General features: G+C 40.3%; 1 protein-coding gene across 9 annotated transcripts in view; it reads right to left on the bottom strand.

Annotated features, from left to right (window-relative positions):
* The window catches only part of ZNF521 (zinc finger protein 521), a 232,110-nt gene that overhangs the window by 182,657 nt on the left and 22,291 nt on the right, over positions 1 to 27,162 (bottom strand). For all 9 annotated transcript variants that reach the window (XM_068671843.1, XM_068671845.1, XM_068671846.1 and 6 more), the window contains one exon: positions 25,081 to 25,260. In XM_068671843.1, the coding sequence (XP_068527944.1) occupies positions 25,081 to 25,260 (180 nt within the window). The remainder of the gene's footprint in view (positions 1 to 25,080; positions 25,261 to 27,162) is intronic.

The following is a 27,162-nucleotide window of genomic DNA, read 5'->3' as shown; positions in this document are numbered from 1 at the left end:
ACAAATCAAGAGTTAGGTAATGTCTACAAAACTCAATTTTCTGCAAGACATAAAACCCTTTTTATGAAACCCTTCCTTAAGAAATTCAGGAAAAATACACACCAAAAATTAGAGCAGAAAGGTCAGCAACTATTTTTTTTAATTAATGTAATCCAATTCTAGGCTAATGACAGGCATATGACCACTGAGGCCAATTCAAACTAATATTTACTCTCACTACTGTAAAACAGTATGTGAAAACTCTTGATTTCTAAAATCACTTTGATATAATTAAGAATCTTATTCAGAAAGCCCAAAAAACTAAATTCAGTTTTCCTCTGGCAAGCATTCAGCACCGAGTACACTGTAAATTTGGATTCATACACAGCTTACACATTATGTAACATTTTCCAGGATTTCAGTTCAAACTGCTTATATTCGACCTTAATGTACATTTACAGAGTGAGTTGGCTTTAAAAAAAAATCTCAGCAATGAAAACATCCCATTCAATTTCTCTAAAAAGCTATACATTCGCCTTTTAGTAAACCAGTTTCCTTTTCTCAATGGCTACACAGGAGTAGTGGTGAAATACTAGGAGAGAGAGGCATTAAAAAGCAGCAGTAACAATCCGGTTGCAATTTGCATGAGATCCACTTGCATCTATAGAAATTTCACAGATACGTATACATACTGGGATTTTTTTTCCCCAACTGTTCAGGGACAGTAGGTACTGGTACTGCATTTAATTAACAAGCAAATGTGATGCCCTCCGATGTGAACAATACTGAGCCAATCACTTATGTTCTTAAAAAACAGATGTATTACATGCACTGTACTACTCCTGAATACTAGAGTATCCATTTTATATCCTTTTTCCAGCAAACCTGAATCTGTCACAAGCCTTCCCTTGGTCCCTAGCCCCTTTTTTCCTTTTTGGTTTTAGCTTCCACCTTAAAATTTGTTTTCCAGATCTGTTGGTAGTTCTCTCTATATTTCTTTTCTGTCTACTGCATTCATCATTATTCAGCTGCATTATAGCACTTAAAAAAAACATCCCAGCTTTGGAAAAAAAAAAAAAAAGGAAAAAAAAAAAAAGAAATCATTTGATTTTCATTGCCCTGGAGAGAATTAAATACCCCCAAGGAAAAATTCTGGTACATTCTCTGCACACATTTACATGCAGCCAGTGAAGTAAACATTTCCATAATTGCTCACTTCAGAACACGTTACCCAGTTCCTAGGTACAATAACTGTCAGGAGTCAATGAGGAATAAAGAATTTTCCTGAATCCTTGCACATAACCTGACTAGCATTAATAACTCCGCAGTTGTACATAAGTTAAGAAATGGATTACTGCCAGGCAACAACCTTGCTCTGAACACTTTGGGCATAATGTGTTCTTCAAACTACCATTAACAAAATAAATAACTATTTTTAAAAACCCTAAAAAGTCAAGGCTGTTGATAACAAAGTGTATTTCTCTCCCCATAAAAAATCATATAACCAGAACTATAGCTTTTTCTTAACCTTGGAAATTATAGAAACAACATATGGCTTCCATTTACTTCCAATTTTACTTGTACTGTGAGCTTCTTTGGTGAAGTTGTCTTCTATTGCTAAATGACAAAATGAATGATGAAATTCAGTTGCTATGCTAGAAAAACAAAAAACAAACACTGGTGCCTAATCCCAAAGGAAAACTGGACTTCAGTTATGAATCATCCTTACCAGCAAATCTTGGATATCTTAAATAAAAGACTTTATGTACTTATAGAAAAGAAAACATTCTAAAAACTTTACTAGAAAGATCCTCCTTCTGCTACTCCTTACCATTTGAATCCAAGGTTAGGGAGCACGCCACAAACCTTCAGTGGTTATTTAAACAGAAGTTCCCTGCTACAAGGGACACCAGTGAACAGTGCTAACATCAAGTCTGCTCGGTTTTTATTGCATGCTTGCAGAGCTCTTCATATTGCTGAGACCACAATGAAGAGCCCTGTAAACATGTAATAAAACCAAGCCCATTGGATGTTACAGTATTAGCAATTTTTCTAGAAAATGAAAGTATATCTGCTTTGTCATCAGACTGATTTTAAAAGCTCTCACCCGTTGTATGGTTACTTAATCCTTTTTTTGATGTTTCATGTGGAATCTGCCTAATTGGACTGTGAAGAAAGCTCACCTAATTATTTTTTTAAATATGACATTTTTGTGTTTTGTTTTTTTTTTTTTAAATGGCTTATCTAGACAATCAACTTCTGAAGACAATAAAAGTGTAGCTCTGTGTGTTATAAAGTATTTATGATATTTTCAAGGAATTTTTTCACCCAGGCAGAAAATATCCTTTTAATAAGCCCTTTTTACTGCAAGAAGCTATTATTGGCCTCTTCTTTATTGTTGTTTTCATATTTTCAGCATAAACATAATGGGGGGAAAAAGGAAAGAGAGGAAAGCAGTGAGAAGACAGTTGCAGACAACAGAAATGTTATATAATCTGATAAAATGATGAATAAAATTAAAACTGGCTGTCAGGCAAAATGAAAAGCAATTTCGCTCACAATTTTCTGAGTGGCTATGGAAAAGCAGCCAAATCTATGTACTGCACGCTGCCTGTAGTTTATGAATATACACAATAACCAAAAAGGTGCTTTGATTACAAAGAACGCAATGATGAGCGCAGCCTAAAATACTGAATAATGCACTCAATATGACTTCTCCTCTGAAAGCCTAAAGGAAATGTTTGAAACCCCTATTAAAACAGAAGAACGAACCAGCAGAAGAACTCATTGGTTGCATGCATGGGAAATACAGAATAATTCCTACTAGAGACTCCATTAATTAGAACAAATTCTAACTACTGCCTGAGGGCTGCAAGACACAAAGCTGTACTCCCTACTCTGGCACGGGCAGAAGACTTCCCGGGGTCGAAGGGACTCACACACAATCACTGAAGGTAACATTTAACCCTCTAAAGATTATGGTGCTGTTTGCTTTCAAATTATTATGCAAACCACAGCAAAACCCAGGTATTACATGCTTAATAAAGGGGAATGATACAGCAGGATTTTTCAAAGGAATTTGGTAAAGGGGTAGGTGACATGACTCTGGAAGTCTGAGGCAATTTGGTCCTATCTCTCCTAAAACACAATCTCTCTCTCAGACCACACTTGCCCTGCTCATCTATCTGGAACTCATTTGGAGGAGAAGGCGAGTACAAAGCGCATGATCTTCCCTTGTGCATGGGCACAAGAGTCGAGATGGGGCTTGAAAAGAGACTTACTCTTGTTTGCCTCTCCATTTTTTTCCATGATTCAGGGAGTTAATTGGTGGAACCAAGAAGGAGTTCTTCCTTTTCTTGTCTCTGATGCATAACTTCACTTATGAGACTTTTTTCTCATCTTCTTAAAGAGCAACAGAAATTGGCCACAATTAGCACAAAACATGCGAGGGACGCTCTCCCCTTACCGCGGGTACCTGCTGGTTGTGTTTACCCATACCCAGAGGGTTAAATCAATCACCCGAGAAGGAGTTCGGGGAAGGAATTTTCCCACCAGGTGGGAGAGACCTTTCCTCTGTGGTACGGCAACACCTGCTTCCCACGATCCTTTCAAAATTTTGTTTTAAAAATACCCTGCTCCTGCAAGGACATTTTGGTGACAGCCTCGGTATCATCTGTATAGCCCAGTATAGCCGTGGCTGCTCGTCTGTCAGTAGAGGCTTTACAGCTTTCAGCGTGACGGAGACACTCCAACGTTATGCTGTTGACAGAGTGTGAAAGCTTGACAGCAGCAGTCCTGTACCCTAGGATAGCTGGTCACCTCAGTGATGCAGGCCCACTCCTGGCCTCTGTTTCTGCAGTGAGGCTGCAAGGATCTGAAAACAGAAGACTTCCTCTCTGACAGCAGTGTAATCAGCACCAAAGGCAGTAACCAACACGCACTGTATGTTTATGGTTCACAAGGCATCACATTGTTAATGAGCAGATAAAACAAGAAGAAAGGGCTGTTCTTTGTTTACATCACTCCCCTCATAAGCAACAGATGTCCTGATAGACTAGACTGCATTGGCTTTGTTGGTTGAGAACCTCCCGCTGGCCCTGGATGAGACCCAAGCATCCATACTGATTTTGTTACAATTGTCAGCTACTTTTGTTACTACAGACCATGAACTGTTGCTGACTCATCTGTGGTCCCATGGGCACGGAGGAAATAATGTATGGAGTCGTGCAGTGACTCCATGTATTGTTTTCCTCCTAAGATGACTACTGCTAGTTCACCCAAGAGCGCTTTCTTGTGGGGTACCACAGTTTTCTGACATCATCCTTCCTGGTCAGTGCGTACAGGAAGACACGGCCGGCAGATTCACCATTATTCAGATTTCTGTCTATGACACTGAATGATTTGTGTGTGTTTTTCCAGGACTGTGATTTAGGGGAAGACGAGCCATCCAACAGTCCAGCATACTGGCAGTGAGTCACAGTTCCCAGAGGCACAGAAACACCATGCTGACTCTTTCCAAAGGGGCAAATGTGCCTGAATCCTGTGGTGGCGTGCTGTGGGCCTGCTGGGCTTTTGTGTTTCTAGCTATCCAGAAAAAGCCAATGGCCAAGCAATCTTCCTAAGCAATACGACCGCTCTCATGGTCTGATGTATCATCACTTTGACCTTCAGGTGCCTTTCAGCCACATCTTGCAGTGCTGTTCTTACCCACTAGTCTTAGTTAACACCTGGGGCCTACCTGTGACAGAGGACAGGTTCCTGAGGGGCACCTCAAACTTCTACTCAAACTCACCCATGGTTAGCTCCTGAAAAGCTGTCAGATGCCCTCTGTAAAATCTCCATTTGTATAAAATCAATTTCCCAGCTTAGATCTGTCAGCCTTGATGCTGCAGAACTAATTTGGTGTGGGTTGTGTTTTGGCTAACATGTGCTAGAGGAGGAAAAAAAGAGGAAGAAAGCTACCTTTGAGGTAGGGAATAATTGTGGACAGTTTAAGTGGCATTTGCACACTGATCCTGATTGCTGCTCTCATTTTTACATGTCCTGGCAGACACAGTTTTATAAACTGAAGAAAAAAAAATAAAAAATTGTCATATTTCTTTGTTCTCACACAAGTTCTGTTTTGGTCACAACTTGAGGTGTCACCAAGTCTTCCTCCCTTAAAATAGATTGCTCAGCTTCTTCAGTCCTGGAAGCTGCAGGTGTCATACTCAGGTGGTGTGGCTGGGGCTAGGGGGGCATGTTCTCCTCAGACAGCCAAAATCAAGCATTCAATACAGTGTATGACATAAAAGATGCCTTGTTTTTATATTATACTCAGTGAACCAAGATTATCTCCTTCACTGAGAACCACATAGGAGACCATCTCCGTTATTTATTTTGTTTTCAGACAAATGGCGTGTTTGATGAATTACACATGGATGTCTCAAAAAGTTGTTAACTAGAACCATCCCGTGGTTTCCCACTCCAGAGCTTCACCCTGCCTCTGTTAATATGGCAATCGCCCACAATTCCAGAGGGAAACTGCCTTACATCTTACCCCAAAACGCTCTTCCCCCTTAAAATACAGTGGCAAGGCTAATTTTCTTGTCAGTGCAGGTTACAGCTTGTTGGTCCAGATCACATTTGCAGTGGGAAGTAATGTAATGCTCCCTTTTGATTTCTTATGGCCAGCAATCACTTCATTTCTGAAGTAGAGTGCTGTGCGAGCCTGCTCCATAAAGCCTCGTCTCATGAGCACTGTAGATGTCCTCGAGGCACAAGTCTGATAGCAGTACAGGTAACTGTGAACACCACCTGAGTGAGGCACAGGATAATAATAAAGATGGCAGCAGTGCCTATACTTCACCAGGTTATTCTCCTTTGTTTTGGTTTTCTATATTTATAAAAAAGTCAGTGTGCTCGAGCTTAAAAATAATGATAAATAAATCAATGATTTGAATTTTCCTCAATAAGATCTGAAAAAAAAAAGGCCTGTAAGTATTCTCAAGTTACCAGCACTGGGCAGCTGAGCTAGCTGTCTACAGCAGGGTCCTTTCCATCACATGCACGCTTGAAGTTTGGGTTGGCGATACTAATAGCACACCCTTGAACTGTGTCTCCATTCTTCAACGTGACACTAAAAGTGGACTGTGCTGCTCTGGAGCATTTTGTCAGCTCACAGTGATTGAAAGATCCTCCCTGAGGCTCTTTTCTCCTTAATATCATGCAGAATTTCTGCCTTCTATTTCAAAAGAAAATTCCTTGTTTAACTTCTCTAGGGTCACTGTATACTGGTGCAGAAAAACAGGTGCAAGACAGGTCTCTCTTTCATGTTAAATTTCCGTAGGCTTCAATTCTCCGTAGATGATTCACATCATTTCTGGATCAAATTACCCGGTTTTAACTACTGACAGGATCAAATTAACAAGGAAAAATGGAATACAAAATGAAACACATTGTAATGAGGGTGTGACACACAGAAGTACTGCTAACAGACTGAATTCTCTTCCCCTGTTCAGAAAGGTATCTGTGCACATGCCTAGCTTACAGCAGGCCAATAGTGAACAAAAATTCAACAGGCTGTGCAATGCATTTCAAGTTAACTACACCTCTGCCTGTAGCGACTGAAAGCCTCTGTCTCCTGGATTCAGTCACCTGCCAGGTTCAGAGGACGCAGGTGTGAAACTATAGAAATTCATATTTCAAAGGGTTGAACTCTATGAAAGGACTGTCACGCTATCCAGACAACATACAACGTCAACAACTGACTTAAAACCAGTGCATTTCTGCCCTTTGCAAATCAAATACACAGACCTGGCACATCCACAACGTGCATTAAAGGAAGTAAAAACACCCAAGCTACTGGGGATCTTGCCAGCCCTGGAACTGAAGCAGCATCCTGAGAAAGGCATTGTTTGCTCACAGGTTAATGCAACTCTCCTATCTAATGTATCTACATAAACTAGCATATCTCTGCATGGTCACACACTGTACAATACAGACCTAACACAGTTACTGCTCACTACTGCATGGGTCTTTGTGCTCAGATCCATCCTACTACATCCTACGCAATAAGATCTTCTTAATCACCCATCACCCTCTTTCCTTTTGATATGCAGACCACAACGGAAAATTTTGGGTAACTTCAACATTACAGGGACCTGAATGTCCCTTATCTGCTCATGCACAGCCTTCCTGTACTTCTGTAGACTTGTACATTATGAATGAAGAGTTTCTTAAATTAATCTGGTTATTACACTGAGCACATGTCCCTTCCTCTTGTATTTACTTCTTCACTTGCTATAGCAAACGGCAGCAGGTAACAGCAAATAAAAGGACGAAGAAAGCTGCCACAGTGATACCTAATCCCTACTTTTCAAGACAAGGTTCATTTTTGTGGGAGTATTTTGAAGTGATTACACTGAAATTCCAAGTTACATTTCCTCATTATGGATGCTAATTCTGCCTTCAGCATCCCTTAAAAGCACAGAGATACAGTCTTGTTCACCATTTTATCTGGTCACATTTATTCCTGCCAATATTAAACTCTAAGTTTCATAAATAAAACTGGAGCAGTGGTGGGAATAGGGGGAACAGAGGACTGTTTTGCTAACTTTCACTGCAAAGTGGCATGGGTCTTAAACACCTATGCATCCATTCAGCTATTAAGACATTTATTCAACAGTTAAGGAGTTTAGCAAGTGTGTTCTCCATTCCACCTTGCTTACACAATTTACCATCCTCTAATTTCTTCCACAGAAGACATTTTACACTGCAAAATTCCTTAGACTGAAGATCCATTTGCAAGTCATAATGTCATTTCAATGAGTAGCATATTATGGTCAGTAAACTAAATGTTGGGTATACATTTATGCATGCCTATTTTCAAACCATTTCAGCAAATTTATATGATATATAAATAGGCACAACAGCTAGTGTTAACAGATGCTGCCCTCTGATCATTAAAGCCTCATCCTTTACTTTGGAGTTTCAGAGATCAGTATCTGAGATCTCAAATAAAACATACACTTCTGAATACCTGAATACAATTCTATAAATAGTAGCAATTTCTTTAAGGGACTGCGATGCCTTTTGCAAAGACAGCTTCCCAGAAAATATTTTCTGAAATAGAAGCTTTGATGGATAGGAGCCAGTAGTTTAAATCAATATATAAACTTGTAGCAAAGCATTGCTGGTGCAAGTTCTATACCTTCAGATTTTTTTTCCCAGTCAGGTTCCACAAAGCCTAAATTGAGAGTCAGAAGACTTCACTCTGTGTTCCAAATGTGGGAAAATGCGTCCCAAATGTGGAAACCTGTTCAATACTATTACAGCTATGTGGAAATTTGTTGTGGAAGTGACTGGTAGTATGTGCATGCACCACAACTTGTTTCTCTGCAACTGGCATAACTAAGATATGGAAAAGGATAACCTACAATTCTATTTAAATCAATAGTTCTGCTTTGTACCAGTAATTTCATCTCTGGAATGTCATATATCCCCATTTCACACCTAAGCCAATGGAAAAAAAATAGGGATCATCAACAGTGAAAACACCGTTGAACAAAGAATCTCCTCTTCACACCTCTCCAGAGGATCTCCAGCAGCATTTTCCTGTACTGGAACCTCATGATGCTATTTAAGAGCAACCTGAACAAGCAAGGCAGAATTAGCATTATCAGACTCATGAGTGTTACATTTTCTTTTAAAAGAGGTTGCACATCTTAACACCCCAAATTTGGAAGTGGAACATTCCTGAACGACAACCCCCTGGTATATAATTTTCCCCCGTATGCAAAAGATTCTTTCACTGATGATCTGGAACAAGAATTGGAAAGCATTAGATTGTGGGATGGTCAGAAGAATAAGACAATGTGGAGAAGGTTAATATTCTGTGAAATTACTTACCTTTACCTGTAAAGTTAAATTCTAATCTGAAGTTTACTGCTTCAGTGTGGGACTAATTTCTTTATTCTCCTGTAGCTTAGAGGAAACAGTGGTACTTCCATACTCAAGATAAGGCAAGAGACCATTAACTGTGCCAGAAGAGTGTCTTTTAGGGATGGTAACGGCTGAGCAGAGTTTTTCGGGGACACAATTTTGGATGTAAACACCTATATCCCATCTTAAGTGATTAGGCTCTTTATTTATTTATTTAATTTAATTTTTAAGCACCTTAAGATCTTCCCAACTTTACTGAGATACTGTGAGGATAAATACAAAGACTGTAAGGCAAAAAGATACAGTCTCATTGGGAGTTAAACCCCAGCCAGCAGAGATTTGAGACACACTCAATAACAGTTCTTCACCACTGACTGCAAAATGGAAGTTCCCAATTATTTAAAACAAAACAAAACAAAACAAAAAAAAAAAAAAAAAAAAAAACAACAAACAAACCAAACCAAACACAAACAATAAGAAAGTGTCTTCCTCCAAATGAAGACACTGAAGTTCCTAATTATCTGCGTGAAGCACAGGATTCCGACTGTAAGTAATTACTTATGAAAAGTGATTGTCCAATTTGTCCAGTTCATCTACTATCACCTGGTCCCCTCTACATTCACTCGCTGTACCTACTTTCAGTGTAGGCTGGCTTTTCAGGATCAGTGGTTCTACACAGCTTAAAATCTACTCATGGATTAACAATGGAAGAAATGAGTAGACTTTAAACTTATTTTATTCTTAAAGGAGCAATGTCTTGCATTAATTTGCTTATCAGCAATCAAGTAGAATCATTTCCCCAGTTTCTTCCTCAAATACATATTGAAGAATGCTGTCTGTTCTTTTGTTTATGAATTTTCTGAAAGGACAGGCAAATACTCCTAACACAAGAGTCCTGAAAGTGAGAAATGTTAGTGGCTGGTATTGGGATTTTTACTTCCAGTAAGTTATTTAAAAACAAACAAGCAAACAAAAACAATCAGCAGATCAAACACATAGCTACACCATTTCCTTTTCCACCAAGTCTTTCATATTGTCAACAAATGTAATACAGAAAGGAAGAAAGGCAAGAATTTCAGAAAAAATAAATGAAAACTGGGGAGAGGAGAGAAAAAGTTAAAAAGACATGGCAATGAATATTTAGAAAGTAGGCTTAAGGAGAAGGTTTAATTTTAAGGGGGGGGGGGGGAGGGGAAGGGACAGATCACAAAGCCTTTGCTTGGAAAGAAGGCATTCGATTCTTTTGATTCTTTCCCTCTTCCTGCTCTACCTCATAGAAAACAGTACAGACTGGGTACAGAAGAATCATGCCAAAGAACATATGAAGACTCATTTTACAAGATCAGTTTAGGAGCTGCAGATTTTAAGGTGAAGTAACTTTACTTAGCTATCAGTCTTTGAACAACAAATCCACTCACTGCATGAACTTCAGCTGAACTGCACAAATCTGAGGCAGGTCTATGTTAAAAAGAAAACAGAAATAGGGGGCAGAACTATGAGATCCTTCAGGCATTCTGCATAGATAGCCCTTGTGTTTAGTAAAATACTGTATGCCTGATTATGCTTGTAAGGTCTGGGAAAGGGGAATGCTACAGTCCTTACTTAAACAATAATATAATATCACACATTATTTTAGAAACATTTCACGGGTGTAGGCTAGCTATCCATGTATGAAAATAGACACTTTTTGCATCTCAGAAATAATGGATCATTTATTGAGGAAAAAGTAACGAAGACTACCCATGTTCATCACAGATGAAATGCTAGCAACAATGTTAATTGTGAATCATATTTCAAATAGAAACATACATCATAATTATATTGGATTTTTAAATATACAACACCTTTAGGCAAACACTATTACACAAAAGGCAACTAAAGAGTCTTATATTGGAGACATGTCACTAAAGCTAAAACGTAATCTAAGTAACTCACAAAGATTCTTCTTTCAATCTAATTTAACTGCTTATTGAGAAACCATAAGAAAGAAGAACCTTTTACCCAGCATGTTAAGCAATGTATAAGGAAGAAGTAGGAAGAGGATAATAAAATGAACAACTTACAGACAGTCAAAAGCTGAAACATCTTTTTACATAAAAAGATGCTTTCTGAAAAAAAATTTCAAAAAAAAAAAAGTCAAATACATAGGAGTACAGGAAATGTTAAGAACCATTTTTACACTCAAAGCAAAAATTCTTTAGTTTCACTGTCACCAAATGCAATTGCAATGTTTAATCAAAACCTATTTTTTGTCAATAGCAAAATAATTCATTTTCTTTTTCATTTGTTTGTAAAGCATGTCTTTCTCTGTTATCCCCATTTCCCTTCCTCAAAAGCAGACACGCCATTCTGATAAAAACATATACTTCATAGTTAAGAGAATAGCTGGCAGGCCTATAAACTATGCAAATAACATTCAGTTTGCAAACCACATTTACTACACTTGGCTGATGGAAGAATGATTATTCCACATCTCGATTCACTAAGAGCATACTGACTACCTAAATACGCAACATTTCCTGTACCCCTAATAGCTTCCACGGTTTAGTAAACACATTCCACATATTACAGTAAAAGATTTCAAATCCAACCTTTTCTTCCACAGAGCATCCTGCATTAATACAGCCTAGAATGTTATGGAAGGAAAGGGAGGAACGCTATACACATTTCATGGCAATTGTACCAGGGTCTGTTACAACACGTGGTTTGACTTTTAAGCTATCTAATAAGAGGCAGAACCCCAAGCCTCAAAGAGTGTGTATTAGAAAGCATACATTATGCCCTCTATCGAAAATTACGTAATTTGACAGTAAAATGTATAAGTAAGCCCATAATTACCTTAAGTGTCTGCCACACAGTCAACCCTCTGGGCTCACAAGTCAAAATATTGTGCTAGAACTCCCAGAGAACAGAGGTAGGGAGAAAAGGGAGGGCCAGGATATGACGTTAGGGTTAAACACTACCCTGAGCGGCTTCCTCGACCCCATGATTCAGAATGGTGTGGCACTGAAAGCCCATGCAAGGGTGGGAACAGTTTCTCCAGCCATGGCTGTGTTACCACAGCTGGCCTCCCCGTGCTTGATAACAGGGTTTGTGCTGCCAGTTATGTCTGAAATGAAGGAGTGACAAGGAGCAGCGATACCATTTTGAAACATGCAACTCCCATGAGTACTACTCACCTGAAAAACAAAGCACCAGCCACTTCTGGCAATGCACGTGTTAAATAATCCACCTATTAGGTCTCAAAAAAAATGGAATGCTATCTCTGCTTTTTTGAGGACAGCAGAAATCCGGTGGCATTTTCCACAAGAGCAGGAGGTTTGTCACATTATTCTTGGCCAGAGCTTCCTGTCTCCCCCTACTACGACTCATGGATCTTAGCTGCTATGTTCTGCAGAGCTGGCTACATTTCAGGGCATTGTAGATAAACAGTTGTACAGAAGATTTGGAGCATAGAGAGGCATTGTACGAGTCTTACAGGCATATCAAATGTAAGGTTTGCCCCACGTGCAAGAAGCAATACTGACACACTGAACACATATATTTATTCATCAGTTACATCTGGTAGCCCCTTTCAGCACCCTCACAGCATCAGATCCACTGAGGTGCAGTTTCAAAAACACTGTATGAAAAAAAACAACTGTGGGACTCACAGCATACAGAAACTGTCTTTGATTTTGTATCCAAGCCTAGAAATTTTGCAATAGGTAGAATTTAACCTTTAATTTGTATCAATCCTCTTTCCATGTCCATCGAGTATAACTACACAAGTAATTTTTAAGCATGTTTGGCACTGGCCAATAACTGAAATGCAACAGAGAAGGCAATAGCCTCTCACGAAGCCAACTCAGCATATACAAACTCTTCCTTGGCAATAAACGGGGCACAAATACGCCTGCACTGAAAAACAGGAAAAAAAAAAAAAACAAAAAACACAACTCCGTGGAATACCAAACACTCTTTTGCCCATGCTGTGAGGAATAAATATTCCTGCCATCTGGGAACATTTTATGATATTTTCAGTGGTATTCACCATGGTATATTCCTAGGGAAACATCAGACAGAAATCAGAGCATTTATAAAAATTAATGAAATACTGATAAAATCAAGAAAATGAGACTGTCGCAATAGATGACTGTGCAAATAACAAGACGGGCTGTAGACCTGAGCGTACAGCATCTATACTCTAGGTTCCTATAAAAAGCAGTGTAAAGTTAGCCCAGCAGAGGCTGTAGAATGAAACTAAGTATACTGAGTGAATTTCAGTCTGCTGTTCCCGCTGAAGTACCCAACGGGAATAGTAGCACTATTCTGGAGAACCTAGAGGCAAAAAGGGAACAAACAGTAGAAGAGTGAAGAGTGAAAAAAGAGGTAGAAGAGACAAGAAGGAAAGACACAGTGGGATACTCCAGCACTAGAGAAAATCACCTCCACCCTTCTCAGCCAAAGGGAGAACTGCAGGGATACCTGACCTGCTGATAGCAGAAAAGGCGATGGAAATAAAAGCACACCTCCAGAAACACTCAGTGAGAGCATGGAAAGTATAAAGATAACAGGAGAGAAAAGCAGAGCCTCAGCAGCAAGAATAAGCATACCAAATAACAAGAGAAAATCAAAGACAATGCCAGGTGGAGGGGGTCACAGAAGAGGCAGTATCTACTTTTAATGAGATAAACTGCATTCTTCCATTTCCTCAGCCTCTGCTTTTGAAAGCATCTGGCATCATGGCAGACAGGGGAAGCTCTTCTACTTTCAGACTACGATGCCATGGCAAAGCACTTGCAACTACAGGGTTAATATCACAGCCTGTCACTTCTTTGGGAAGTGCTATTTGGAAGTAAGTTTGTTAAGTGCTGAGTATTTTGAAATGGTAAAAGAGTGTTGGAAAGGCAGAGACCTGAGTGCCACAGAGAAAAATCCTGAGAGCAATAATACAATCTAACGAGTACGTGAACTCACTAGTAGAAATCCTGCCCTCCACGAACATAATAATGACATTTCCATTGTTCTCATTGAAGCAAAGATTACAGCCAGCAACTGATGGACATAAATTGAAAAAACATTCTCCAGTCAGGCTACACATATTCTTGGGAAAAGAAAGACTGTCCTGTAATGCAAAATATTCGAAACATAACATTACAGAAAAAGCAAACATTAAAACTGTTTTAAGCATTTGAAATGCAGTTTAGAAAAATAATTAGAATCATACAGAAACCTACGGTTATTGACATATTAAAATAGTTCAGGACAAAGGATGTGTTGCTTAGAAACTGAATGTACAGGAAAGATCAAACACACTCAGTTCTTTTTGCAAAAATCCAAGCATCACTTCTGGCCACAGACTGAAGTCAGTTAATAGCAATAAGAAATAAATGCATACATATGAAAAAATATTTATGTTAATTTATGTGTTAACAGTAAAACTGATGTGTTATGCTCTCACGTGCTGAAACCAACATTTGTCAGAGAAAGGTAAATCAGCAAGTGCCGTTTCATTTCCCTATCCATTGCTTTTACAGCTGGTAGAAAATTTGCAAAGTACTTGAAAAACTTGACCCTTCTCCAGCCTCCCCCGCATGAGTCACCCAACCTTCCTCCAGTCATTAGGCTGTGCTTCCTGCTGGGATGCTGCACTAAAACAAATGAGAGACACCAGCTCTGGTCACAGTTAGGGAGGCAATAAACTAGTGACAGGTATTTTTTTTTAATGAAATTTAAAAAGAGCTCCCATATATTATATGTATCAATGTAGTGCCAGTCCATGATGCTAGCATAGAAAGAATTGTGTTTCTAAAGATGTTTTGAAGCACTCCAGTTCACTCCCTGTCCCGAACGCATGCTTTCCTTGCTCGTATACATACAGGCAAAATAACACGCTGTATTTTATATACTTCAAAAATATTACTGACAAAAATATTAAGTCACTTCCTTTCACTCTTTTAGCTCTATTAAGAGTAAATTTAAACCAAAATTTCACAGACGCAGTTCCAACTTTTCATGTTATTATTAAATTGGTATCAAATACTTGTCAAGTTTGAGTGTTTTAGAAGTTGACTCTCAGTTCACCCATGATAAGTCTCTGTTCTAACATATCTTTTATGCATCCACATTCCTGGGAAAACCCCACTTTCCATAACCCAAAATAAATCCCAAATGAAGCATCCTTTGAGAGGAGTGATCGTGCTTAGTCAGCCAATTTAAACTAAAAATTTACCCTTTTCTGTCCAAGACCCTCCTGGTATTTTAGTTCCAAACTTGCCTACTAATGCACTAACTGTGCTAAGAGAACTACTGTCCCCATAAACTCCTTGGTTTCATTCCACAGCACACACAGGAGACACAACCCCTTTAAACTTCAAGGAGTTCCCATTGCAGTGCAGAAGAAGAAAAATTCAGAGATTATGGAATAATCATCTGCAAATCGATCAATTTCCCCCTGAAGGTAAAAAACTGAAAGAAAGAAAAAAGTTGAACAGTTCCAGCTTGCCTTCTTGAAGGGAAAGCACCCCCAGGGCATGTTGTAGAATGATCCCCATCTCTTTCTCCTGGTGCTTATTAAGAGGTCATAGATTTCAGTTACACTACAGCATTCCCAAATGATAGCCCCAGCTAAGGACTATGACCTCTTAGTACAAGTACAGGGATATAAAATTAGGAATATTAAGGGTTCACATTAAGAAAGAAAGTGCCTCAACTATCAGTCATTTTGGAAGAGTGGTTGGGATTAACAGTGTATCTGGTGTCTTGTAAAAAACAGAGGAGCTTTAAGGGACTGCAGGGTCCAGCATTTTCTGGAAGTGCTGCACCCACCCTATGCCAGGGCTAAATTTCTATCTGAACATCACAATGGATTTCCACAACAGAGTATTCAATACAATAGGTGCCTTTCTCAAAAAGCACAAGGTATAGCTCAGAACATCCTGAGTGAAGTAAGATGTGCTCCCTCTTTGTCTTAGCCCTATTCCTTCTGACAGAGTCACATTATGGAAGCAGCAGTGGTTTTACGACCATCATAGCTAGGTTATTATGCCAAGACCAGAGAGGGAACAGAGTCTCTTTAAGGACCTTTCCCCTCCAACAATTCTCTTTTTCATAAAGAGAGAGGTTTTTTACACCCTTCAGACAATGTTTGAAAGGATAAACTGAGCCCATAGAGGTGGTGTGTTAGTGAGCCACCATATCGCCCGGAAGCCTTAATGCTCTACAGCTGATTGTATAAACATGAATTAAGGTTCTTCTACAACTACATTAAGCAAAGTGTTAAAGAGCTGTGGGGCATTTTGTTACACTTGGCTTTCAAGCTATGAATTTAACTGCTGAACATATAAGTAATGATAATCTGTTGTACCTCCCATTCTGTTCATTTCTAAATGGTAATTAAAGCAAGCACCAATAATAAAAACAGCAAGTATTTCAAGAAAATAATTTTAGGAGGTGCGGGAAATTCACTGCTTAAAAAGACTAATTTGTCATGGCAACAAGACACAATTTGTAATACACTGACAATACATTATAAATGTTCTGGTAAAATAGAAGCATGTAATAAACAACAGGTATTTACAGTAACCGACTCTCCGAAACACCGTAGTCAATACAGACTGTAGGTGTATATATGTGCATGCATGCAAAACTCAATCACTTTATTTTTAATAGTGTGTCTATTAGAATCACACACATGAATTCCCATTGTACTGAATAAAGGTCAGGGTAGCTACGACCCTGTATCAGCAGCAGCTTTACAATTCAAAGTCTGTATTGCTAAGGACAGTGAAAAGCAAGACAAGCTTGGCCACAGGATCCATATTGATTACAGCAGTAATTGGAAGCAGCATAGTTATCATAGGGTAAGTAATGACTATTTTTTCCTTCTTCACATATGTGCCAGTGCTGATGATTCCCCCTTCCCTACCCCACCTCCCTCTCCCCTGCAGGCAACTGTCTTCCTTGGACAATGAGAATTAGGAATTTCAGATGCATAGATCAAATAGTGATTATAGTACCGCTCTCCCAGAACTGGAATGAGCTCTGGCAGTTACGTCCTCCACACAAGTGCTTGATAAAGGTCAGTGGATTACCTCATGTCATCACCTGGCAGATCTCAGAAATTGGACCCTCTTCTGAAACAGGCGGGAGGTGCCACTCGAGGACTGGGAAAAGGAGGTTAGCGTTCAATGGGAAAGACACGACAGCCAAATGGTAACACAGAGAGAGACCCTGTACTGCCCACTTGGAAATGCTCTCTGAGGAAACGGCTTGACCTTTAGAACACCCAGCAGTGGCTATAAATAAATGTAGCAACAGACTGTCGATGTAATAAAGCAAAGTCCTGAATCTAGCTAGGGCAAATTTTCAACAGAGTGCCAGGAAGGCAGTTCAACCAAGTCTAAAAAGCTAAGGAGCTGGGCAGGTCAGTACTTGGAGTCAGGGACAATGGCATAGTTAGCCTGATAAACAAGAAATACAAAAGCCAGACAAGGAATTATTTACAATGCTATCACAGCCCCCTCCGAAGCATGTAAGAAGAATGGGTAGGGGCTATTGCTTTTACGTCACCCACAATGGCATGTCAGGTACATCTAATTGATGGTCTCACAGCCCTAAGTCAAAAAGTACCACACAGACATGTCTTCTGGTAGAGCTTAGACTATGACCTACTACTGAGAGGGACTTATAAAGAAGACACTAAAGTAAGGTAAGCCGTTACCTAAACCTCCAAGTCCATGCAGAAAAATGGATTCTGTCTGACAGGCACATGGTGTCTTTGAACCTGCAGCCCTGCATACTGTTGTCCTCAATCCTTATGCTTAGCAAAAGAGTACTTACTGAGAAGCTTTGAGAAGAAGTAGTCAAAAGCATGGTTCAAATGTTATGATGCCCCAGCCCCAGGATGACTGGACTGATGTTCCAGCTGGGAGCTAATACCTTGATGCACATAACAGCACTTTGGCAAACTCTGCTGCCATGTTCCATTTGCCCCAGAAGGCCTGGATTGCTGCAAGATGAGCCCAAGTAGCACTAAAGACACTGCTAGACTATTTACCTGTGACATACAGCTCAGAGACAGTTGTACCAAGCACCAGATCCAGTAACAACTTGTCTGGGGCTGCCTATACCAAAACCCCTTGCCAATGAGAACACCGTCGTCTCTGGTTCAGCCATATCTGCTGCCTACCAGGCGGCCTGGCCAGCAAGGAGATGTCTCTGTCCATGGTACTCAGTCAGGCACAGGTTTTCTTGCTGCTGCAGCAATGTCGGGGCTGGGAAAATAGTTTGCCAATCTCCTAAAAGCTCACCTTCACACAGTGGGAAGTCCTTGGTGGACACGTACTGCAGGTAAGTCAGCTACCACTACCCCTGCCAGTATGGGCTACAAGAATTATCTGCTTTTCTTAAGTGATTGAAAAATCAGGCTAGTGGAAGAGGAAGACTGGAAATCAAAGTGAGTAAAAAATGATCAGTAAGATATACAGGAAGCACTGAAAGCTCCCTGGAAGACACCACCACTTGCTTCCCCTCCCAATTCCATGCAGAACAGGAGATCTGGGATTTATAATTAATGCTCATGAACAGGTTTATTACAGGGGTTCCACAAGTCGAAACCAACAGTTCCACGATACAGACATCGGTTGTCTTCATTTACAAGGGGTCGCTGACAGACAACTCAGGAAGTGCAACACACTGCTTTTAAAACACCCAGGAGGTGAAGATCGAGTGGGTTTATGACTTATTAACAGTCTCAAGAGCAGAGATTAATGGTTTCTGAGCAAAAGGGGGAGGAGTTTATGCCTCATTGCCCATGTTGGCCATTCATCATGGACCTATTGTCTCTCAAGGTAAGGACAGGGGTTTTGAAGACCAGCAAGAAGGCTATGCAGCCTACTTTCACAGCTTTGAGCCCCAGAGCAGTGAAGTTCCCTCCACGTCTGAGCAATACCAAGCTGCTGACAAGAATGTTTACGCAGAATTTTCATATGAACACCTAAGAGTGCAATTATCAAGACCTTCATCTATCCTCCCAAGGAGCGTACAGTTCTGCATATCAAGTTATGTCTGGCAGATTCCCCACACTGCTAGGATTTTAGTAGGCCTTGGCCATTCTGTAACGTGTAGGAATTTTCCATCCAATACACTGACAGGCTTTCTCCAATAGGTGTGCTTGGAGGCCCAGTCTCACAGAACCGAGCTTCACACAACTGCTATACAATTTCCCAATGCTCTCTGAAATCAAAGCTATGATCTTTAGACAAAACCATATTCTTTAGAGGTAGAAGTTACCACCCTATTCCCCCTAAGATCAAGAAGTAGGCGTTGCACACATGGGTCCTGGATTACTTAATTCTGAAAGGATGCAAGTCCACAACTTGCGAACTCAAAGAAGTCCATTCAACTACAATGTATGTTGGCTGGGATGGGAATTGGAGGAGCAAGACTGCTTTCCATTCTCTCCATCAAACAATGTCATTTTGTAGAAAAGAAGTCTGAATTTGTGATTCAAAGCAAATGCAAAAGTAGAAGTAGGTCTCTGTAGAACAGTGACTATGAAAACCCTCTAGGGAAAAAGAGAGGCCTAAACTTAAGTCCCCAGTCCAAGCACTGTTTGTCTTTCATTCAATAACTGTTTAATGTAAAATCCATATGCAGTCCTTGGTGCAAGAATTCTCAAGAGAAACAGGGTGACTCTCTCAAGTGAAGTAACTGTACTTGGCAAACAGTGCTTGGCAGTGTGCCACTAGCTGCAATGAGGCTGATGAATATGCTTTTGGTGCATCATAGATTTAACTTCTTAGGGTCCTTGTCCTCAGAAACACTTTTATCAGACTCAGATTTTTCTCTAGTTCTGCAGAAATGACCAAGGACCTTAGTATGTATCTTTTTTTTCCACACAGATGGCAAAAACTGAAAAACAAGTGGCAAGATGTGCAATATATTTGGCCAGCTCTAGGATTATTTTGCTAGCACAAAGAGCAATTCTAGCTAGGATATCAAACCATGACAATGCCAAGTGCTCACAAGATTTATCTTGTAGTCTCACTGTGAACAGCGTTCACCTTTTGGGACAAAATCCCCTGGAAAGCTTTTAAGTCTTCCAGTGAAGGAGATGATCCTGGCATTACCAACTCATTCAGAAAGATGAAAGATTCCTGGATGCTAGGAAGAAGAGAAAAGAGGCAAGAGAAGGACACCATTATAGAGGAATCTCTATTACCTCCTGTTTGGTAAGTCCATGATCACTTGTGATGCGTGCTTTCTGTGAAGCTGTTAGGGAGCACAACCTCTTACTTCTAGACATACAAGAACGTAATGATCTGTTTATCAACCACACAGGAGGATTGTGCCCATGAAAACTGATTATGATCATAATCGGAAACACAGAAATACTGACTAGGCTAGAAGTTCCTAGGAGCCTAGTGATATGCCAGTGCTGAAGGAGAGTAGCACCCAGAACAACTGGTACCCAGTACACCTGGGATAATTTTCAGGTGGCATGTGAGAAGAATCTCTGACTATAGCTAGAGAGCAGAACTGCATCTCCTTGTTGGTAGGGGATACACAACCATAACAAATAATGTTTTCAGCACCAGAAACAAGTCGGGGAATAACATGAATGACTCTCAACTCTACCTGACGCACTTTCTCAACCTGTCAAAGCTTCAGGACTAAGCTAGAACCCAAAGCATAAAACTAAGTCTACCTAATCATCTGAAGTAAAATAAATATCACCAACAGAGAAATAGCTCATGCCTTTTCCCCTCAGAACACCCTCAGTCTTGAAGCTAGGGCTGCATATAAGAGTTGGACTTGATGATCCTTAAGGGTCCCTTCCAACTCAGGATATTCTATGATTCTATGATATGATTCAGTAGCCTGCTTTCAGACAAGTTTTACAACCCGCAATGCCAACAGGGCTAGTAGGGAAGTCACACAACATTCACTAGGTTTACTGACATTCAGGTGGAAGATGGCAGTCCTGTGCACCAGCACCTCCATCACTGTTGAGCTATTCAAGTCAGCCAACTAGACTGGCATATTCGCTGCATGATTGCCTGAGTGCAAGGCAGCACAATAGGATGCTTCTTTTTCCAGTATTGCTTCTCTCATGACTAAGACTTCTGATTCCAAAGCAACCTACAGGATCTTCAAAAGAACCAAGCTTGGTGAGAAGGTCTGTGAACACACAGAGCCAGCCAGAGGAAAGGCAGTTCTTACCTATACTGGGAAGACACCCTACAGCACAGTCCTTGACAGTTTGAACAGAAAGGAGAAATAAACAGGACAAAACACTGTGCAGAGAGGATAGACTATAAGTGAAGCAAGAGATTAGGGCAAGTGTGTGATAAACCATAACAGCATTTATGCCAGAAGTGCAGAAGGTTAAGTGTTTTTTCAACCATCTACTGGTAGAGAGAGAAGGTGCAGTTGAGGATTCAGTAGTGCACCAGACTTGGTCCTGCGTGCATGTTTCTGCAGTGGGATCCAAACTGTCACATACAAGAAGGACATCAGGTTCATAATCATGCTGAGTCCTTTACTTATGTACATGACTTAAAGGATGACGATGTGCAAGTGGCTCATGAGTTATTAAATGGAAATGCTGCAGGAAGGATAGAGTGAGAAAAGCATTAACATCAGAGAGAAACACTATTAAAACCATATTTTTATTGCCAATCTTTTGTAATGACTAAATTAATATAGTACAGCATCTTATCTGCCAGTGGTTACAAGTATTGCAAAGAATTTTTTTTGGACTTTCCCCCCCCCTCTTCATCCATTATCTGTTTTTCACAAACATCACAGGATTTGTCAGCAATTAACATAAATAAATCATCACCTTTTCAGAGGAAAGCTTTAGTACAAGAATTTCAGATGATAGCAAAGAAATATTACTAAATAGCTCATGAAGGACCTACTCCATCCCCCACTGAAGTCAATGGGAACCTTTTCATTGACTTCAATGGATATTGGATGAGACCCAAATTGAAAAGATCAATAGCACACGCATTAGAATAAAAGAGCAGCTATGCCCTCCTCTAGAAAAAGAACATGAGTTCAATTCAAACAACAGATTACAGGAAGGAACCAGTTGGGGAGAACTTTTTTTCTTCTCCTTTGACAAAATCTGCAAGAGGGCAGCAATTCAAGATCCTAAGAGGTAGATCTCACAGAGTTGTAAGTAACTCTCATCTTCCAGTATGCTCTGAATAGGTGGGGGTGGACTGACACTGAGAGACTGGGGGCACTGTTTAATAAACCAGCTCTGCTTTCCCCATTCATGTCTTTTGTTGAGAGTGTGAAACGAAGATTCAACAAAGCAATTTCATTCCTTCCCCTGAAGTGTCAGAGCTTCAGAAGAACACATCTAACATTTTCAGATGCTAAAACTAGAAGCCCCAGTGTCAATTGGAGAACCTACAGTGGCAAGCCCCATTCTCAAGCACATTACCAGGCTGGTAGAATTAGGGGCAGTCAAGACACTATGGCAGTCAGCTCTCGTGTTTTACACTCCAGGGATTTACTGAAGGGTGTCTTAAGCCATTGTTCTGCCTTCCTGTTTGTTCCATCAATGTAATTGTTGATTTTCCCAGTATAACTGTATGGAAAATGACCCTACAACTGGGTCAACATGCACAGTTCATAAATTCTTGCAGTGCAGTTCCCTAAGCATCTCATAGAGCACCTCCAAAGCTCAGTAAAATCCAGACAAGTGGCAGCTTGCTCAGCCATCTGAAAAATCAGAGTATGGAGGGCTTCAGAACTCAAATGTGAACCTCAGAGGCTGACAGCCCTGGCATTTTTAAATAAATGGGAAACTTTCTAAATAGTCCAGGTGACCCTTCAGCACCTGACATGAGGCCCAAATTGGAAAGATCATAAATCAGGATGGATGGTACACTCTGTCCTCCTCCACAGAGGACACAGCTAACCCAAACAGAATTTCATAAAAAATTCAATTTTGGTAAACTTCTTTGCCTTCATTAAGAAAATAATGACAGAAAAATAGCTTAGGGTGTCTACTAGTTTCACAGAGACTCCTCCAAAAGGAGAGAACCAAAGCAATTATCTAACACCCCCATGCTTCTGAAGACTGATGAGAAAAGAAGGTGCAACTGCCACTCCATGGTAGTATTTTTTTTTTTTTTTAAAAGAGTCGAGAGTTTTAGGTTTTTGTTTGTTTTGTTTGTTTGTTTTTAGCCAAGAAGCATATGCAGTTTATGTTTTTATTCACTTCATTAGCTTTCAAACAGTCTGATCTCTACCCATTCCCTACCACGAGTTTACTTGGAAAAAAGAAAAAAAAAAAGGTATTTTTAGGGACTTAATTTCCTTCAAGATTCCTTTTCATTCCCCCACCCTCTGATACTATACATCTTTTCCCATGTTTACATGTGCACCTCAGATTAACTAATCTGGTGTACTTGTTTTCACCCTCATTTAGCATTGCAATTCAGCAAGAACTGATGTGCTCAGGAGCAGTGCTCCAGGTCTCTTCCTACTTACTGCTCCCTCTTCCCTTTTTTTGTTGTTTCCCAATCCAACCGTGCAAGCACTGTTCAGTGCATCCTGATTGCAGCATTAAAGCTGAGAACCCACTCAGTAGAAGAAATCAGGCTTTTGCTATGGAGGGAGAGCAGTAACTAACTAAGCAGGAAGAAGAAACAGCCACATCACATCAAGGTAGAAAAAAAGGTGGATGGATAAATGGGATCTGAGTTAGGAAAGAAGAGACCCAGAGGATGAGGGTAGAGGGAAGGCCTTCTGCAAGAGGGAAAGAAGAGACAAGCCAAACCCACTAATTTTTCAAAATAGAAAGAGCAAAAAATAGAGATATGAACAAAAGGAAAAGTAACGTAAAAAGTTTTGTTGTTTTAAGTCCACAGAGAACATCCATACTGCCTGAAACCATGAGCAATATAGACAAATACATTATGGAGGTTCATAGGAGTGATTACAGAATGGCTGAGCTGTCTGTATCTGAAACTAGAACATTTTGAAAGCAAAAAAAGGCAAAACAACGTATTAATAGAAGTAAACACTTCTTGCTGCTGCAGATTTTCTTCTTCTGCGACCTGAAGTTGGAATTAAAACCATTTGGCAAATTCACATTACTTTGTCAACTGCTCTTCTGCTCCTGCCCACTTATTCCTCTCCCAGTCACCTTCTTTTCACACTTTATCCTCAGGAGCAGTACTCCTACTTGATTTTTATGTCATCCTGCCAGGACCTAGCCTAAGGATCTACTGGAACCAAAATAACCCAGAAAGCTCTCCAAACATGAGCGCAGGCACACTTTCTTAAAGCATTCCAAAAGGGGAAAGATGGCTTTCCTGGTTTATAACTTCATAATAAAGAAAGTTTTTTAACATAAAAGCACTGCAAAATTAATGCATTTTACACTGTAGTGGCTAATGCTAAACTACCATCTAATAAAAATCAAAAATGTCTTTCTGCTGATATTGAGTCTGTTTGGACCTATGGTGCATACCATCAAAAGAACTACTAAATCTAAAGAGCAAAATTCAGCAGATCTCATATGATTTTGTAGGTGAGAGCTGTCTAGAATCATTTCAGTGAGCAACTCCGGTTGGCTACAGGTCTATTCACACAGCTGTACTCAGCTCAGCAGTATTTGATCAGCACTCAGTTTTGCTCCTTGACTAAAACAGATTTAATTTTTCTCCTCTAACAATTTGCTTAATTCCTCTCTACGTTTAGTTATTGATTACTGTACAATTATTTGTAGTTAGCATATTAGACTAAAGCAATATCCAGTCCACATCTACAACGTGCCACGGTGTAAATTCATCCATTATGCAACTGTACTTAAACTCCTCTTAGAAATTCTGTATTCACAAGTGACTTTGGAAAATAGGCATATGAGCAAAGTATGGAAAGCTGTACAGTATAAATCTAGAAAATTCAGCCTGGGACACAGACAGCTAAAACACATTTTATTTAAAGTAACAATGCAGTAATTATCCATACATCCTTCAGTATTAAGAAAATTTATAGTGCCCTATTTACAGTATAACACCATCCCAGAATCCGTTTATAAAAGGTCTCACCTAAGCATTCAAGAGCAGGAATAAAATAACTGAGAAAGAAAGAGGGAGATCAGAAACAGAAAATAGGAAGCAGAAATAGAACAGTGCAAGAAGCCACGAAGTGATAAGTATTGTTTACCTGTCAGTTGACATTGATTAATCTTGTGTTCTGTGATATCACTCAGTGACTCAAACACCTGGAGGCAGCTGTCACAGCTGTGCACAGCTTCTTCTTCTAACTCCTCCCCTTCATCCGGCCTTTTCTTACAGTCTAGCACTTCTCCATCTTCTGCCTTGTCTTCTAGTTTACAGTTAGGGTCTGAAAGAAAATCAAGACCATGACTTCAGGCATCTAAGCAGAGCACCTTTAAAAAGAAAGAAAAAAATCAAGACAGGTTCTTGAGGTAATGATGAGAAGAAACACATTTGGCATAAGCCCACAGAATGCTGTAGATTTTATTGCTAAATAAGCAAAGGAGTATTTTTTTCATTTTTTTTTTCCTAATCTTGATGAAAGGAGACTTTCTCTTCTGCACTCACAAACACAGCACTACTTCTCACTCAAGCAATTCTTCCATGCTTCAGTGTTAAGTTTGTCAATTTTATCAGAGCTATTGAAGTGGCTTTGATCACTGTACGAAAGGATAAGCCACCTATGCAATTAGTTTTCAATGAAAAGAAAAAATCAAATCAATGAGTGTGCAGGAACTTCTTTTCACTGTTAACTACAGCATTTCACAGGAAATTACCAGAATTAAGAGACTAACAAATTTGATTTACATAAACATGAAATTAATCTTGATTTCACAACCCCCTCCAATACTCCATCACTATGCTATTTGAAGCAAACAAAACTCGCCTATGACTTAAGACAAGCCCAGTGAAGTTCCTGCATTTGCCTGATCATGGAAAACTGGGAAGTAGCTACTGTAACACGCAAGCAGTGCACAAGGAGAGGTTTGTCTGACACGTTAACAAGCAGTTTGGGGATAGCGAGATAGCTCGGAGAAGCATCCTGAGCCCAGCTGATGCTTCTTAGCTGGAAGAAAGGCGCCCACCCGCATCCCCTGCACATGGAGAAGCCACGCTGCTCACCGCACCGCTACAGTTCTGCCAATGGCCAGTGCAAAGGGAGACAATGCCAAGTCGAGAACTTCCCTCCTCCTCCACCTCCTCCTCCTCCGAGGAACGGCGCAGCTTTAACTACTCCTGACTTTTTGCCCACTTCACTAAAAACTTCCTTCAAAAGACAGAAATAAAACAAGCTGTCTTCCCTAATAAAGCAAGCTGGCACTTAACTTTGTTTTTCCTTGGGAACCACAGCACAACAAGTGAAACGCAGAAGAAAAATGGTTGTGTACATTCCAGCAAGAGGAATGCAAGTGTTTCACCACTTTTCCCTTCTCTACTCTGGCTGCCTTGTTTTTCCTTTCAGATATTTGAGAGAGCTGAGACAAAACGAGTCATTTTAGCAAGGATAAATTCACATAATAACAGGAGATTGTGCAAGTGCCTTTTAAGACGTCATGCTCTTTAGCCAAGCGGGTGACTAACCAGGAGCAGGCTCCTTGTCCGCAGCAACGGCGAGGTGGTGCCTGCATACCCGCTTTGTTCAGCACCGCAATTGATTAGGATCACGCACAATTACATGACAGGGGAGTAGCTACAACGTGCTAACACCAAACCCTAAGTAGAACCAGGAAGGGGTGAGGAGGAGGGGAATACCACTCAAAACCACTCTTAAATCCTCTGCCAGAACCCTACAGTGATGCGGGCACAGCCGTCCGTGTATCTGCCACCATGCACAAAGCGCAGCCACTCCGGCTGCCCACAACAAAGGTCGGGGCTCTCATCTTCCTCCTCCATCCTTCAGTCCACACCACTGCACCCCTGCCCTTCGACGGTTCACATACAGACAGACCCGCGAGCAGAAACTGCAGAAACTGGAACTGACCCGTGTCAGGAAGTCTTCCTCATGCTGCGTGGCTCGTGATCAAAACTGAGGAATTTCTTTGACAGGGGTAAAGGGCGGAATTTATTTTTGAAGGAGTTGTGTTACACAGGGAAAACAGACTAATTTTCAAAAATAAAAAACACATTCTGAAGGCAAAAATACATTTGCTGCGCAAAAGCCCTGCCTACACCCAGAGTATGATTTCTGTGTGACATTCACGAGGTTCTTGCAAGAGGGAAAACTTCAACTTGGGTAGCTATTTCCAAA

This window comes from Anas acuta, chromosome 2 (genome assembly GCF_963932015.1).
Source record: "Anas acuta chromosome 2, bAnaAcu1.1, whole genome shotgun sequence".
Lineage (NCBI taxonomy): Eukaryota > Metazoa > Chordata > Aves > Anseriformes > Anatidae > Anas > Anas acuta.
This window is presented reverse-complemented; position numbering and strand designations above follow the sequence as displayed.